This window comes from Lepisosteus oculatus, chromosome 7 (genome assembly GCF_040954835.1).
Source record: "Lepisosteus oculatus isolate fLepOcu1 chromosome 7, fLepOcu1.hap2, whole genome shotgun sequence".
Classification (NCBI taxonomy): Eukaryota; Metazoa; Chordata; class Actinopteri; order Semionotiformes; family Lepisosteidae; genus Lepisosteus; species Lepisosteus oculatus.
Window position 1 is genome coordinate 49,152,922 of NC_090702.1, and position 15,517 is coordinate 49,168,438.

Genomic DNA, 15,517 nt, shown 5'->3' on the forward strand with positions numbered 1-15,517 from the left:
GGCAGTTTTGCAGTGCTGAGAAAGGGCTTGAAATGCTTGGGGTTTTTATGCAACAAATCATGATGTAACACCTCCTCTTTATTTCACGCTACTCAGAAACACCTGCTGAGCAAAGCTAAGTGCATTTGCCTATTTGTGAACGATCCTTAAAGATCCGAGCTCCAGGCGGCGAGGAGCGGCACGAGACACAGGGGATTGGAGAACCCACACAAGAAAACTGAGCTGGAAGAGATGACGCTTTTAAAGATGGTGGCCCTCACAGTTGGACCGGGGGGCGGGCAGTGCAGTGAGAGTCAGACAGGTGGACCCCAGGGAGACAGAGTGCGTACCAGCTGGCTCTCCCACTCCAGGAGCTGGCCGAGGAAGGGTCCGATGAAAGGGGAGCCCTTCATGGCACTGGTCTTCACTAGCTGGTCTTCCAGCAGGGTCTGGGCAGCAAGGAGAGGGACGGGTCAGACAGACATTCACACACACACACACAAGCCCAGGACAGAGGGCCAGGCGGGGAGAGAGACAGGGGGACGGAGACCCGCTGTGTGTACCTGCACGTCGTCCACTGCCGCCAGCACGCGCGTCCCGCTCTCTCGGTAGGGCACCAGCGTGAGGCGGACCGGCTGCCACTCCTGGGCCATGCCCCCCAGTGCTTCCTCCAGCGCCAGCTGACTCCCCGCCTGCGTGCCCACCTCGCTGAGGGCCTCCAGGTGGCGCTCCAGTCCCTGGCCCAGCAGCTCACCCAGCGGCACGCTTTCTCGGGGCGCCAGGGTCACCCCCACCTGCCCGGGGGCAAAGGCGGCATCAGTATTGCGCCTTAAGCTGTCGTGGCCTGTCACAGTACTGTCCCGGGCATCGCACTCAGGTATGCGGTATGCCAGAAGCTAGCATGTAATCAAAAAGTCTACATTTCATCCTAGTACACGATGGTGACTTTTATAGAAACAGCCCCAAGAATCCTCTGTCAAACGCAGAGCTGTCACTGAGTGACATGTTTCACCACTGGAATTGGCAGGGGTATCAAATTTTGATTCTGGCAAGAGCCGACCAAACAACTACCACATTCTAAGCAGGTTCTAGCTGGGACTGAGAAAATAAAGTACACTTTCTCTCTCTCTTGCTTTGTCTCTCCCCCTAAGCACACACACACAGACACACACTGCCTATATCAAGCTACCATCTCATTACACCTCACAGGCCACTGTCACTCTGCTCTTAAATGCCACCATTAAGAATGCGGCGAATTCTCTGACACTGAGGTCTCTGCGAATGTCATTCTGCAATTCCAATTCTAAATGTCAATTTGAGAATTCTAATAGTCTATTCTAATTTTAACAATGCATATTCTAATTCTAATAATAATCCATTCTACATGAGCGTCAGTGCCTGTCAGCAGGGGCAGCTCTGTTCAATGTGTGCCATTAACTGTCACTAAATCAAACTGCCTTTTGTATATTTCTTCTCTCAGGATGCTGTGCGACTGAATAATGCAGCATACATTTCAATCTAAAGGATGTGCAAAACCTCACGCTGAACAATACCAGATTATTATCCTTAAGAGACCAGGGCCATGTAGTGCTACAAAAAGCACTAGAAGAAAACTACAGACAAATACATCCCTAACAAAACCTATCGCTAATTTATTACCGTTTCTTTGTTAAATGCACTTGGCAATCATTTGACTAGTCAGTTTCACTTCCTCCTGGTGGCGTAGGGCTGTTCTAGTGCATTATACAATTTGAGAAACGGAGCTTCAACACCCTCTGACACACTGTAAAAGTCTTACAGAGCCAAAGACAGAAGAATTGGAATCCCCTGTTTTAAAACTGTGAATTCTCAAACAGATATCCGAGGCAAGACTTGCAGACCAGTGGAGATATTGAGACAAGTCTCTTGAAAATCTTGAATTTCTTGAAACTGGAGTCTTTCTATATCATGCTGTGTATACAGCATTCCAGAGTTGGTGCAATAATAATAATAATAATAATAATCTATTCCAGTTAGCACTTTTTAAAGTTGCATCTCAAAGCATGGTATAAAGAAACAGTTAAAGGGACAGCATGTACTAAGGCAAGTGGTTGGAAGTGCAGCAGAAGTTAGAAAAAGGAGCACACAGAGACACTAATTTACTAAAAGCCATTGTGAAAAGAGATGTCTTGAGTCCGGATTTAAATGAACTCATGGTGGGTGAGTCTCTGAAAACCATGCGGACAAAATTCCAGAGTCAGACGAATGAAGCATGCGAGGTGGGGAGTAGACAGGCAACAAGTCAGACGGGTACTGAGGTAGTTCAGGTGGGGAGCTGCGTCAGCATGCGTAGGCTGCAAAGGAACAAAGTAATCCGTTTATTCCAGGCTGAAAAGAGAAGAAAAGAAACACAACAAGAAGGCCCCACAGCCGAAACGTTGTGTTTCCTTTCTTCTCTTTTCAGCCCGGAATAAACCTGTTACAGGTACTGAGGTGCCAAGCCATGTGGAGCAGTTCAGGTGAGCACGAGGATTTTGAAGGGGACTTGAAACCTGAGAGGAAGCCAGTATAAGGATTCCAAGACAGGTGTACTGTAATCGCCTGCATGCGACAAGGTCAGGATTCTGCCTGCCAAAGTCAGAACATACCGGAGTTTTCTCAGCCTGGATTTAGTTACCCTAGTGAGCAGGTCATTGCAGTAATCAATTCTAGAAAAGACAGGTGCGCTGATCAGCTTTTCTAGGAAAAATGTCCCAAACCCACTCTCTACCCACTGTTTCTAAGAGGCATAACTGCAGCTCCAGCGTGTAATGGCTGAGAGGCTACGGCTGATGTTTGTGATGACAGAGAATCAACACTTCTTCGCTGATTCTACAATAATCCGTTACTCCAAAAATGAGAATTAGTTTGTTTAAAAATAAAAGAGCTGTAAAGAACAACTGTCACAGCAGCATCTTTGCTCTAAAACTTCACAGGGCTAATCCATGGGAGTCTATATTCTTAATAGGGGTTCTATTTAATTGCTAGGCTTTTCTTTGTAAAAAAAAAGGGAGTAAAATTAGCATTGTACTAAATGCTTTGTTAATATGGTCCTTAAGTCTTTTAAAAACGATTTTTTTCCTCCTAATGAAAGTGGGGTTTGCTAAGCAGAGTAATTAGAACAGAAGCGCCCGGTGTATTGATCGATATCCTGCGAAGAATTATTGCTGCTGCTGGCAGCCCTCCCAGTGACAGAGGCCCTGACTGCGCCCCCTCCCCCCCCCGATCTGATCACGTTGAGTTAACATTTCAAAGCTGCTAATTAAGGCATTGATTTCAGATCACAGCCGGAGAGGATCTGATTGAGTCTGGCAGCTCGCTCGCCTGCGCCCGCCACGCTAAGGCTTCTGGGCCGTTCATTAAGAACCCGTCATATTAAAAAATTATTTTCCGCAGACAGCTCTCTGCATGCTAATGGGCTTTTTATTACATTCCGAGAAGAAGAAGGGACTAAAGAGCGGGGCTTCAAAAAACGAAGGCTGCGAAAAAGCCATATATTTTATTTCAAGTCCTGTCTCGAACACGGCAAGTTAATTGAAAGAGAATTTTGATGCTTTCTGAAGCTCAGCCCACGCTGGTGGAGGCTGAGCCCAGCTGGCGTCCCACCCCCTCGCCCACCGGCTGTGGGGAAGGTGGGGGGGGGCGACGGCAGATGGAATGGGGTCACCCCAGCTTCTCCGGGGGCAGCAGGACAGGTCTCGGGATTCCAATAGGAAACACTGTCACGACCACCAGGCAGTCAAGACCAGAGCGTAAGCAAGCTAATCAGACCCAGCAGCGGGTGATTATTAACAAACGCCGCCGCACGAGTTAAACCACCTGCGCACACTCATTGCGGTGCGCACTGCTATTTAAACCACCTTCACCTGCTTCCCACTGCTCGGTATTGAGTCTACTCCTTGAGAGCTCTACCTGGCGGTTTTCCCCGTACCTCGTTTATTCTGGTTTTTGGATTCCCCTTCTGCCTTTTCGACTTTGCACCTCGCCTCTCGACTCGGACTGTCTGTGACCGGTGAACTTCCTGGATTACGACTTGCCTTTCGCCTTTTGACTACGACCTTGCCTCTCGTTCTGGTTTGTTCGCCTGCCTCATCTATCACCCGTGCCTGCGTCTGCACAGGATCCGTGTATCTTCTCACCAGGGATTCCTAACAAACACATGCGCTCCACACAAGTCTGGAAGGGCTTCCTGCTCTTGATGACTCTGGAGTCACTCAAAGCCCACGTGGAGGATCGCCCAAGACCAGCCTCTGAACTGCTCGCGTCACAAAGCTTGATTCTCAGCTCTGGGTTGTAAAAGCGCACACAGGCGTCATTCAGGACTGCCTGCGACTTCTGGAAGCGTCAGGACTGGGCTGTGGCAGAGCGAGGCCTGTCTGTCTCTCTCTGGGGCTGAGCTCTTCTTCACAGAATCCGTGCTTGGCCGCGATGAGGGGAGGTAGCCCTGACGACCCTACCGATCAGCAATACATCTTTTCATATGGCCGAGCTCTGGCACAGCTCGGCCAGCGGAGGACTGAGGAGCTGAGTGCTCGTGTCCTGCTGTGGAGTCTTCTCTGGACGGTGGACGCCTGCTTATTTAATTCGCCTTTGGGCTTCCGGCAAACTACTGTGCATCACATGAACCTACTCCACATATATATGTGGCCTCCTTGTCTTTTGTTAATGTCTAAAAAAAGAAGCAGATAACTGAGAGAAAAACAGCTCATATGACTAATAAATGTTAGCCATCTGGCAATCTAAAAATAATTAAATCCGTAGTGTGGGCACAGCTGTTCTAACGGTGCCATTAACACCTTTTAGTGAACTGAAAAAAATGTGCAATATTTTTTGATTAATTAATGGTCAGTAAACAAGACCAGATTGTAGGTGGAACTGAAATGATACATCAATATAAATAGCCCAGTCAGTAGGCCTATATACATTATCCAACTTTCTTTAAAACCGTATGGCGTTTTTTTGTAAAAAGTCTGTTTTTGTTCTCATCAGTTTGTCACTTTGTGTGTGTGTCAGCGTCTACACACGGCAGCACCGGGATGGAAAGCTGACAGATAAGGAGGCACAGATCCGCTGACCGCCCCCAGGCCAGGCAGTTCTGCTTCCCCTCTTCCCAGAGGTGTGGGCAGAGACAGGAGACACAAGTCAATTCACACTCCCCCCAGCTCCCCAGGACTGTCCATACTGGACAGCCTACAGAAAACCAGCAACTTCCTGAGGAGCTGAGGACTCCAAAGGTCGATGTAGGAATATCAGCAGATCTATTAAAGCTTTGATTCAGAGGACGGGAGCTCCGCTGCCCAGGACTCTGGAGAAGAACAAATGCTCACACGGTGTCTCAAAGCATAAACTGGGATAAAGCCAGAGTTCACCATCTCCAGCAACCTGCTGCACAGAGTGACATGTCACGTAAATTGGGTTTCAAGGTCATCTTTAGGAGGAACTCCAAGTCTACTGACCATTCGGCATCCCTGGTTTGAAAACCTGACGCCCAGAAGGGAGGTTGGTCAGCCCCCCCCTGTTTTTCCCCTGAAGGCATATCTCTGTTTTCTCTGACTGTGGAATCTCTCTGAGCCACCTCACCCCTGAGGACAAAATCACTTTTCTAGTGAACTGAAGCCCTACTGTACCCTGCTCTTCAACAGTCTGCACCGACCTTCCCCTTTCCTTTCTGCTTTTTCTCAAACACATAGTCCACTGTTTCTGCTGCCAATCAGTTCACCTAATCTCCTTCTTCCTTCCTTAATGCTACTCCCAGCTCTGCAGTCAGTGCTTCAATCATCCTCTTCTTCACCGACCCTCTCCCAGCTCTGCAGTCAGTCTCCCTCTTCTTCACCAACCCTCTCCCAGCTCTGCAGTCAGTGCTTCTATCATCCTCTTCTTCACCGACCCTCTCCCAGCTCTGCGGTGCTTCTATCATCCTCTTCTTCACCGACCCTCTCCCAGCTCTGCAGTCAGTCTCCCTCTTCTTCACCAACCCTCTCCCAGCTCTGCAGTCAGTGCTTCTATCATCCTCTTCTTCACCGACCCTCTCCCAGCTCTGCAGTCAGTGCTTCTATCATCCTCTTCTTCACCGACCCTCTCCCAGCTCTGCAGTCAGTGCTTCTATCATCCTCTTCTTCACCGACTCTCTCCCAGCTCTGCAGTCAGTCTCCCTCTTCTTCACCGACCCTCTCCCAGCTCTGCAGTCAGTGCTTCTGTCTTCTGTCTTCCTCACCTTCTCTGACCCTCTCCCAGCCCCTGTGCTCCTTGCAATCTCACAGCAATGTAAACAGGCTCTAATTGCAGTTTAGTGTTGCTCCAGTGGCACTGTAAGTCAGCTGAAGATTGGAATGAATGGAAGGTGAGATTCTGCACAGTTCATAACTAACAGGGCTGCAAATTGCTCCCTGGGTGTCCTCCAGTGAAGGAGAGAGGATGGCTGGCAGGGCTTTATGTGTTGAAAATAAACTCCAGGAGAAGGTCATTAAAGCTCAGTTAGAAAAAAAAAACGTTTAATAAGAGTAAAATTCCCTAATTAGTCTGCAGTGCATAATTTGTGCAGAGAAGCAAGGACACATCACACAGGTTTGCTAATGAGCAGACAAACCCTGTGTTTTTAAAATAAAGCCTTTTATGCAGGTGGCTGTCATTACCATTACAGTGACCTAGGGCAGTGTTTCCTCTACTCTGCCAGCTTGGCATTGCCATTTTAAACTATAAAAAGTACCACCTGCAGATTTTTCATGCGTAAGCAAACAGACCACACATTAGAAGTCATCGCAAACTCAAGTGTTTATAACATATTGTCTACATAGGTAATTTACACTAACTATGCCTACATTAACAGCGCAGTACTTAGTAAGAAGCCAGATCATTCAACACTGCACTCATTCTGACTCACTGAAGGTGCTTTTTATCTTTGTAACATTGTGGGTATCCACACAGATACAGATGCTAAAATCTCAGGCTTGACCCCCTGATTCCTTACCTGAATACTCAGGGTGATTTCAGGATCTGGCTGACATATTTGTGAGGTTGGTAAGGAGGAAGCATAAGCATTACTGATTTACTGTCAGAGTTCAGATGTAAAATGTGCTGCGCCCACTTTTTAACCTCATCTACCCAGCCTGAGAAGGTGGAGAGTGCACGATTAATATTAGGTTTTGTGCACCATAAATTTGGATCTCATTAAGATAGATATGAAAGGTGATGCCATGCCTATAAAGAATGACAACACACAAAAACAAAATGGGACCAGGAACAGAGCCCTGTGGAATGCCAGATGTGACTAACTTTACTAAGGAGTGACAAAGCCCAGTTTGACAGTAAGAGCAATAACCCTCTCTCATCTGTTCAGCAAGATGGTATGATTAACTGGTTAACAGTATCAATGAAATACTGAGGTCTGGAAGGACTAGGCTAGTTAAAAACTGTGAGTCAACAGTCATATCCAGATCATAAGTAACCCTAAGAAGAACTATTTCTGTACAGTGCAGTTTTAAACCCAGACTGAAATGACTCAAATGTCTTTACTGCAGATGGGTGAGCTTGTAACTGAACCACAGAAGTCCACTCTAGAACCTTTATCAAGATATTTATTAGATATTGGTTGAAAATCACAGAGCAGATTGGTGTTTAAGTTATGATTATAGGGAGGTAATTACAGGGAGTTAAAAATTGAGGACCAAGGGAATAATTCCAGACATCAATGATTCTTTGATAACATGCCTTAAAATGGACATAACACATAAATTAAGTTGCTACTTAGTTAATTTGTTCCCATGGCATTAATGTTTATGAAGATGTAGCTAAAATGTGTCTAATCTCCTGAGCTGGTGCTCTGGTGTTAAAAGATTGCCACCTTCACAAAATTATTACATTCATTAAAAATGTCCTTAACACACTTATGAAATACAATTTCTATGACACTTTGATTTTGCAAAAATCTATGATGTACTTTAAGCTGCAAACTTCAGAGCAGCACTTTCATGTTATTAAAGAGTTTAGGCCTATCGGTAAACATCATAAATAATGGATATTAAGTTAATTCAAAAACGTGAAAGTTGCATTGCTGGTGTGGAAGTTTTAAATTAAACTGAGAAATGGGGTCACAAAAGTTATTAGGAATGTATCGGAATATATGTTTCATATAAATACAGTGTGTCAAATACTATATAACAGATTCTTTTCTCTTCTTCTCACTTTGTTTAACAATGTAAGTTCTTGCATTCAGGCAGAAGTGTAGCAGGACTGTTTTCCTGTGTGTTGCTTTCGCGATCTGGTCTCTTTTTCTGCTGGTGGACTTGGGCTGGTGTCTCATTTTGTTGCTTTTCATCCATTTTATTTCAATCTCGGGGGGTGGGGGCTTGTTTGCATGATCTCTGTCCCACTCGAAGATTTCCTTCAGGGGACACCTACCTCCACTTTACATCTTGAAGTCTGCTCTGAATGCCAGTTCTGTCGGGGATCTGACTGTTTTGCTCTCTGTATACTGACATTTGGATCCCTGCAATCTGGTGGAAGGCCTGCTGCAGCTGACTGGGCCAGTTACAAGATGTTAACACATGAGGCAACATGGTTTGCACTGCAGGTAAAGAAACAGTTTTACCTCTACTGCGTGTGCATGCCCAATCAGGACCATCCTCACTTTAATACCACCCCGAGTTCCAGTGCTCCGTGTTATTACATCATCTCGGGGAGAAGTGGTGGCTCTGTGGCTAAGGATCTGCACCTGTGGCTGGAAGGTTGCTGGTTCAAATCCTGCAGCCGGCAGAGGAATCCTACTCCGTTGGGCCCCTGAGCAAGGCCCTTAACCCCAACTGCACCAGGGGTGCTGTACAATGGCTGACCTTGAGCTCTGACCCCAAGCTTCTCTCCTTGTCTGTGTGTCTCATGGAGAGCAAGCTGGGGTATGTGAAAATTCCTAAAGCAAGAAACTGTATAGGGCTTATAAAGTGATGTCATGTTATGTTTGTAAGATATTAGAAATAACAGAAGGCTTGCACTTTCTGATAAGGTGTTGATGCAGAAGGTTGCGTAGCAAATACTGCACAGAGAAACTGGCTCTCTTTTTTCACAGCCCCAGGTAAACCCAAATGCCAAATTGCTGGGGTCATATCTACAGTGGGAGTGGGGAGGTTGGCATCAGGCTTTCTCACTGAGGGCTGGCTTTGAGCCTCATCTCTCTGTACCTCTGGACAGAGATAGTCTATTTATCTTATATACAGTAGGAGCACTAACCTCATGTTAGTATACAGTATGTTGCCATCAGACCTGTTCATTGGGGTTTCAACTGTTTGCAGTACAACCAACTTCCTTCAGAATTCATGTCTGTAGATGCATTCATGACAAACACTGGGACGAGACAGATCTCTGCACTGGAAGCGCAAATCTGCATTGATGGTTCTACTAGTCTTAAAACTTGTAGGAAACAAGATCATTATTTTCAAAGTTACCACAGGCTAACTGTAATTATACAACTAAGCAAGGTTCCTGATTGCACACATACATATCAGCAGAAATCTAGAATGCTGATGTATAAAAGCCATTAATTTGGGATTCATGACTTTAATTTTCATTTCAGAATAATGGAGATCCTTCTACGTTTTTAATACTGATACTTCAATACAGCAACTCCTAAATTAATTTATCTGTGCTGTTCAGACCAAAACCTCCTATTTTCATACACTGGATCTGTACTTTTGATTATTTGGTCTACAGTGGATAGAACATGAAACTGAATTAAAAGAGGATCAAATTAAATTCTTGAAAAATAGAACAAACTATTTTAAACTATTTCAACTATTTTCAAACAGTATAAACTATTTTCAAGGGGGTCTAATTTTTTTAACCTATGGATAACAACAAATGTCAAGACTTAACATTGTGTCATACTTCAAACGCATTAGATCATGGATTATTGGATTAATCAGTGTCTGATAATCCAGTTACCAATTTCTTCCGGAGATCACATCTAGTCTGGTGAGTGGCATAGAATTTGGCAATTGCTAATGAAAACACTCTAAACGGTCATGGTTTAACACATCCTGTACCAGAAATGGTTACTGGATTAACACAATCTTTGCCAGGAGTAGGTATTAACATGGCCCCCACCAGGAATAGATTCCAGATTCCTGTGGTTCTTGCAAGAAATAGGAGGATTTCAGTATAAACAGTTAAACAGTCTTGTGTTCACCTAATTCTTGTTATTAGCAGGACTATCAGACCTACCAGCAGCACCTTGACATTATCCACTGATGAGAGTAGCTGTCAATCTGTGAAACTGTAAAGATTAAGGCATTGTCCTTATGTATAATAGTTTATTTTTCAGTATGGTCTCTCTTCAGAGAACGAGTGGTCAGCCTCGTCTCTTTCTAAGGATTAATTATGCTAATAACGTCAGTTATTGACAAAATCACTGTGAATGCTAATTAAAACTCCAGTTGAAGCATAAATAACAGCCTCCTGTTAATACCCACTACAGCCATGATTTCAATGACATGTCTAGTGCTTGTAAAAGCTCATTAGAAAATGGATGATCACGCCTCTCGGAGTGCCTTACTGTCACAGCAAGGAGGTGCTATCAGGAACTATGTGACAGACTCAGCTCTGCTCTACTGAGATTTCACCAGGCTGCCCTTGGGCTCAGAGCCAGATAACACTGCTCCCTAGACAGCAGTGAACTCAGCTCTGCCAGAAGACCAGGTCTCCTGCTGCAGCAGGATTCTGCACTGTCTATGTCTCAAGGGGGAAACATCACAGTCTAGAACAGGCTCTTGTACACTGAGCCTTGTGACAACTACACACTCCTCCAAAAGATAGCATTATAACAGCCGGCATACAATATCATGTTGACCCTTGACACCAGCCACACAACAGCAATTCATCATTCTGATTTTAAATGTTATAGAAATTCCTCTGTTTCGAATGGATTTTACTCTCTTACTCAGCTCAGCTGGTCCGCCATGATAAATAATCGACACATTGTCAGAAGCAGCTGCTGAATACTTATTGGCCTGTATGAACATTTTCTCTGCACTTCCAGGAAAGTGCATGGAGAATACAAGTCAATGACATGTCGCCTCTGGAACAGCTGTCTCGGGAAGAGGATAGATGGTGCTTCTCCTTCTCCTTCCCTTCCCTTTTCCACCTCCAGCTGTGCTGCGCAGGAGAAAAGGCGCCACGCAGATCCGAGCCACTGAGGGCTGTACCTAAAGCAAACGACCATATTCCTGGTGTGCTCTTCTGACAGCCTTTCTCGCTTCATGTATAGATTGCAATGGGAAAAGCCAAGAACACATTTGATCACCTGCACATGCAAATTTCATTACTATACCTGGCACTAATAATGCAACTGCAAAGATTTTGCAGATACTCTTGCTGCTCCTAGCAACATAATTATATATTTTTTTTTAAACCAAAGCACAGAGTGCTGATACACTTGCGTTAATAAAAACTGCCTGGAGCACATGGAGTGCAGAAACAAATGAAAGACAACTCGCACTGCTCTCCTCAAAAAAAGCCAGCACCAACATGTCAAATATCGTTGACCGCCAACTGCATGAGCACGATTACTTTTGGAGATGTGATTTCTTCACGTCAAGTATAAGTAAAACCATACTGAAAGTGAAACGTCAAGATCAATGCTAATTAACGACCTGTTCGTTAACGCCAGTGTCATGATTTGAAAATCCGACTTTCATGTTCTCCAGCACTACCGTCACCACAGCAGTAGTTTAAGACAGCTGCTACATCTTGTCAAACATTTTAACATGGAAGAAGAAATAATAATTAGGATGTTAATAAGGAAGAAGAGACACACAGATTTCCTGAAATGAACGTTAGATTGTGAACAAGCCAGAGACTGGGATAAACAGATTAGATTCTCTCCTATTCACCTCAAGCAGGTATGAACAGATTTTTGTCCCAGATAGTGATATACAGTAAGTAATTCCTTTTCTATTTTTTTTTTAACTTGCTATTTTGAAGTGACAGTACTATTGTACTTCCTAATTCAGTCATTTTTCTCATTTTCAGCCGTTGTTTTTCAAAATGGCATATGATTGTATTTTTTTTAGGACTTCCTTTTACATCTACACCCTTTTTCATATAAATCTACATCTATATCAGACCCTGGTCACCGAGTGTCAGATGAGCAGATCCCTCTACAGCTACAGCTTGCCAAACATGTTAATAAGGAAGAAGGTTTCCTTAAATGAACATTAGATTGCGGATGCAAATAGACTCGTACTTTCCTTTTCACCTCAAGCACGCATGAGAAGTTTTATGTCACAGAGTGTCAGATAAGGAATTCCTCTCCTAAAATGATTTTAACCTGATATTTTGGAATAACTGCATTGTGGAACGCCAACATTATTTCAGCACTTTCCTAATGTACAGCAAAATGGTGTACGATTGCATTGGGTTTTTCAGATAAATAATCTCCATATGATTTTGTTTTCGCCATCAGTGAGGAGTCAAAATGAGCCAACGTACGACCTCAGGGTTTTCTGAAGCCAGTTTAGTTTCGTCTTAAAGCTGCCAAGATGTCTATTCCAGGAGTTACAGCGTTCCCCAACAGAGCTGCAAGCAAGCACTTCCATCTCATGCAGAAAGAAAACAAATCAGATGAAGATGTTCATCTTGATTAAACAGTCTCCTTGGTCTTCAGTCCCTACCATGAGGTCCAGATACTTCTGCTTGCTGTTGACACCGGTACCCCTCAAGTACTGAGCTTACCATCATAATGCCTTCATATTCCACAGAAGTGTCTCACAAGACATGAATGCTTGAATTTTGTGCATCATGCTACGTTAACAGCCTATTGCAGTAAATGCACTATACAACCATAGAAGTAAAATAAAAACACGTGCCAAGATGCCTTCTCGAAGAGGGCACCTGTACATTACCCTCCGCTCTCTCCCTGCCCTGCCCTTACCTTCTCGCTCATGAGGTCCCAGTGGCGCTGCTTGATGCCCGGGGCACAGAGGGCACTGATGAGGGGCAGGTGCGTCCGGAACTTGTCCAGCCTGGTCTTGATGGAGGTGGCAGCTTTCAGGGGGCCGTGGAGCTCTGGGGGGTGCAGCTCCTTCGTCAGCCGGTAGCTGGTCCGCCACAGCTCCTGCACCTGAGACCAGGAGACATATGGGACATGAGACACTCCTACAGAGCTACATGGCCAATAAACCAGTCCTTCGGGCAGCCACTCAATCACTCACTGCATCAATCAAGGGGCGAAATTTAGGCTCCATATAGTGCCTTTCTGGTGCTTTACAGTCAGTTTATAACACTAAAGTGGAGGCAGAGCTTGATGCTTTTCATTCCATCTCTTTGCAGGCCTCCAATTCCATCGGCACCTGATTTAATTAATCAGCTTTAGATTGCTTCACCGATACAGCTGCTTCTATAATTATCCATTCATTGGAAGATGCAGATTTGCTGTGGAATGGAACAGACTTGCTAGGATTGCTTAAAGCTGTAGCAGAGGACAGTGAGGGCACAGCACATGACTAAAGTACACGTCCTCAAATTAAAATTCCTTCAATTCAAGCTAAATTCCTACTGGTACTGAGACCCACTGACAAAGGCCTCAATTATACACTTAAAATTCCAAAGCTTTACCACGGAGATTCTAGAATGTCTGGGAACAACTAAGGAAGGACTCCAGACGCTCAGGAACAGAGGGTCAGAGGTTTGAGTCTCAAGGACAATGGCACAGTAGCAGCAGGATAAGTGGGAGCTAAAGGAAGCAGACAAAGCACACGCACCACTCCTACAAAGCCACTGGCCTTCTCCACAGCTCAGTCTGCAGGCTCGTTCTGCTTCTCATAATAAACTAATATAGGGACTAATATAAGATGGTATTGATCCCTCTGCTGAGTCGGGTCTGTAATGTGTTAATCAACACCGCACCCTTCACTGAGGTGGGGTGGAGGAGGTTGTTGCTACGGCAATCCGATGATTATTTTCCTGTTTTGCTCACAGTGCTCTCCAGTAAATGCAGCAGAACAGAGCAGCAAAGAGACCTATAGAGTGGCTCGCAAAATACTCACGCCCTTCCACTGCTCACCCATTGTGTTGATCTATAAATGACGCACACATTTTTCAAAAGGAATAGTTTGAATCAAAACGCGAAGGCTCAAACTGAACACTTTTGAGGGTGAAAGAAGAGAAATGCCAACAAAAACTGCGGAGTGGAAATCCCAAATTTAAATACGGCTATTTGAAAAGCATTCACCTCCTTTGCCGGGGCTAAGCTAGACTAGTTCAGGCGCATAAAATGACATGAGAAGTCAAACAGTTAGTTGAATGGAATCTGTCCAGAAATGTCTATACAGTTTTGGGACATCATTAAAAAGGGGTGGAATACTTTGGTGCTGTAGGTGACATGTGACGTGTCATTTAAAAATGTGGACGTCTTTCAATATTATTCCATTATTTCGATGTATATCGGGATACTCTGTCACTGCAGCTTGTTGCAGAACATACTGTATAGGCGTAGCTAATTTCGAGGAATGTACTGTATATCACACATCATCAAAACTAACCAAGTTGCAGGGCTCTGTTTTTCGCACCTCATTCCAAGCCCAGCTGAGACTTGGCAGCAAGTAAGCTGGCCCGCGTCGGACTCAGACCCTGCGATCGCCTGGTGCAACGTTTACAGACTCAGCCTGATGAACATGCACGCTCCCTACGCTGTGCTCAATGTCACACAAGGACACACAGCCTCTTCGGTTAAATTCCCCATTCATTAGCAATTTTCATATTCAAACAAATAATAAACCGGGAGCTCCGTCTTAATTTATTGCCTCTGGGCTGCCCTTTCTGTATCCTGATCCTCCACTGTGTCCCCGCAGCGTGCTGGGAAGAGGCTGCCCTCGCGCCTGGAGACTTCATTCTGCTGATGTGCCGGTGCTTCCGTGCTCCTTTTTCCACAACGCAGCTCATTAATACAAACAATAGTAACTGAGCTCCACAAATTATCCGGGACAGGCTGTAAGCCCCCCCAGTCTCGGAGGAGAAGGAAAAATGAGCCACGGAGCTGTGGCAGCTCTCCGGGTGTCGCAGGAGACAGAAAACAACGTGCTCAGCTGCGTAGGGAATGTAACACAACACTCTGCTGCTCAGCAAGCAGGGACACCTCCAGGTTTTCTACAGCACCCCTGCAGCTGTAGTTTGAATACCAGTCTCCTGCCTGAGCGTCTGCATCAGGCCCTGCATTACAGGCAAAGCTAAGCTACTGCGTAGTACCTTGGTTGTTTTGCCCGCACACTGTCTCTGTGCTCATTTACTGTACACACAGCAGGGCTTTGCATACTACCAGAATGAAGTGAATGAACATGTCTAGGCTTTGGCCAAAGACAGGACGAGCACAGTTTCTCTTTGCAATGGCACACACAATACAGGGATCTGTATGAGGACCTTTCCGCTCCCTAACTGTAGATTCTAGTGAGAAAACGAGTCAAGTTCGCAGATAATTCCCAATTCATCCTAACATTTCTATATAGAATTTGGGACCTTGCTAACACCTGGCAGATACAAC

General features: G+C 45.1%; 1 protein-coding gene across 4 annotated transcripts in view; it reads right to left on the reverse strand.

Moving 5' to 3' along the window:
* The window catches only part of LOC102688582 (dynein axonemal heavy chain 3-like), a 238,715-nt gene that overhangs the window by 77,899 nt on the left and 145,299 nt on the right, over nucleotides 1–15,517 (reverse strand). For all 4 annotated transcript variants that reach the window (XM_069192669.1, XM_069192670.1, XM_069192672.1 and 1 more), the window contains 3 exons: nucleotides 12,914–13,102; nucleotides 543–773; nucleotides 330–428 (listed from right to left, as the gene is read on the reverse strand). In XM_069192669.1, the coding sequence (XP_069048770.1) occupies nucleotides 330–428; nucleotides 543–773; nucleotides 12,914–13,102 (519 nt within the window). The remainder of the gene's footprint in view (nucleotides 1–329; nucleotides 429–542; nucleotides 774–12,913; nucleotides 13,103–15,517) is intronic.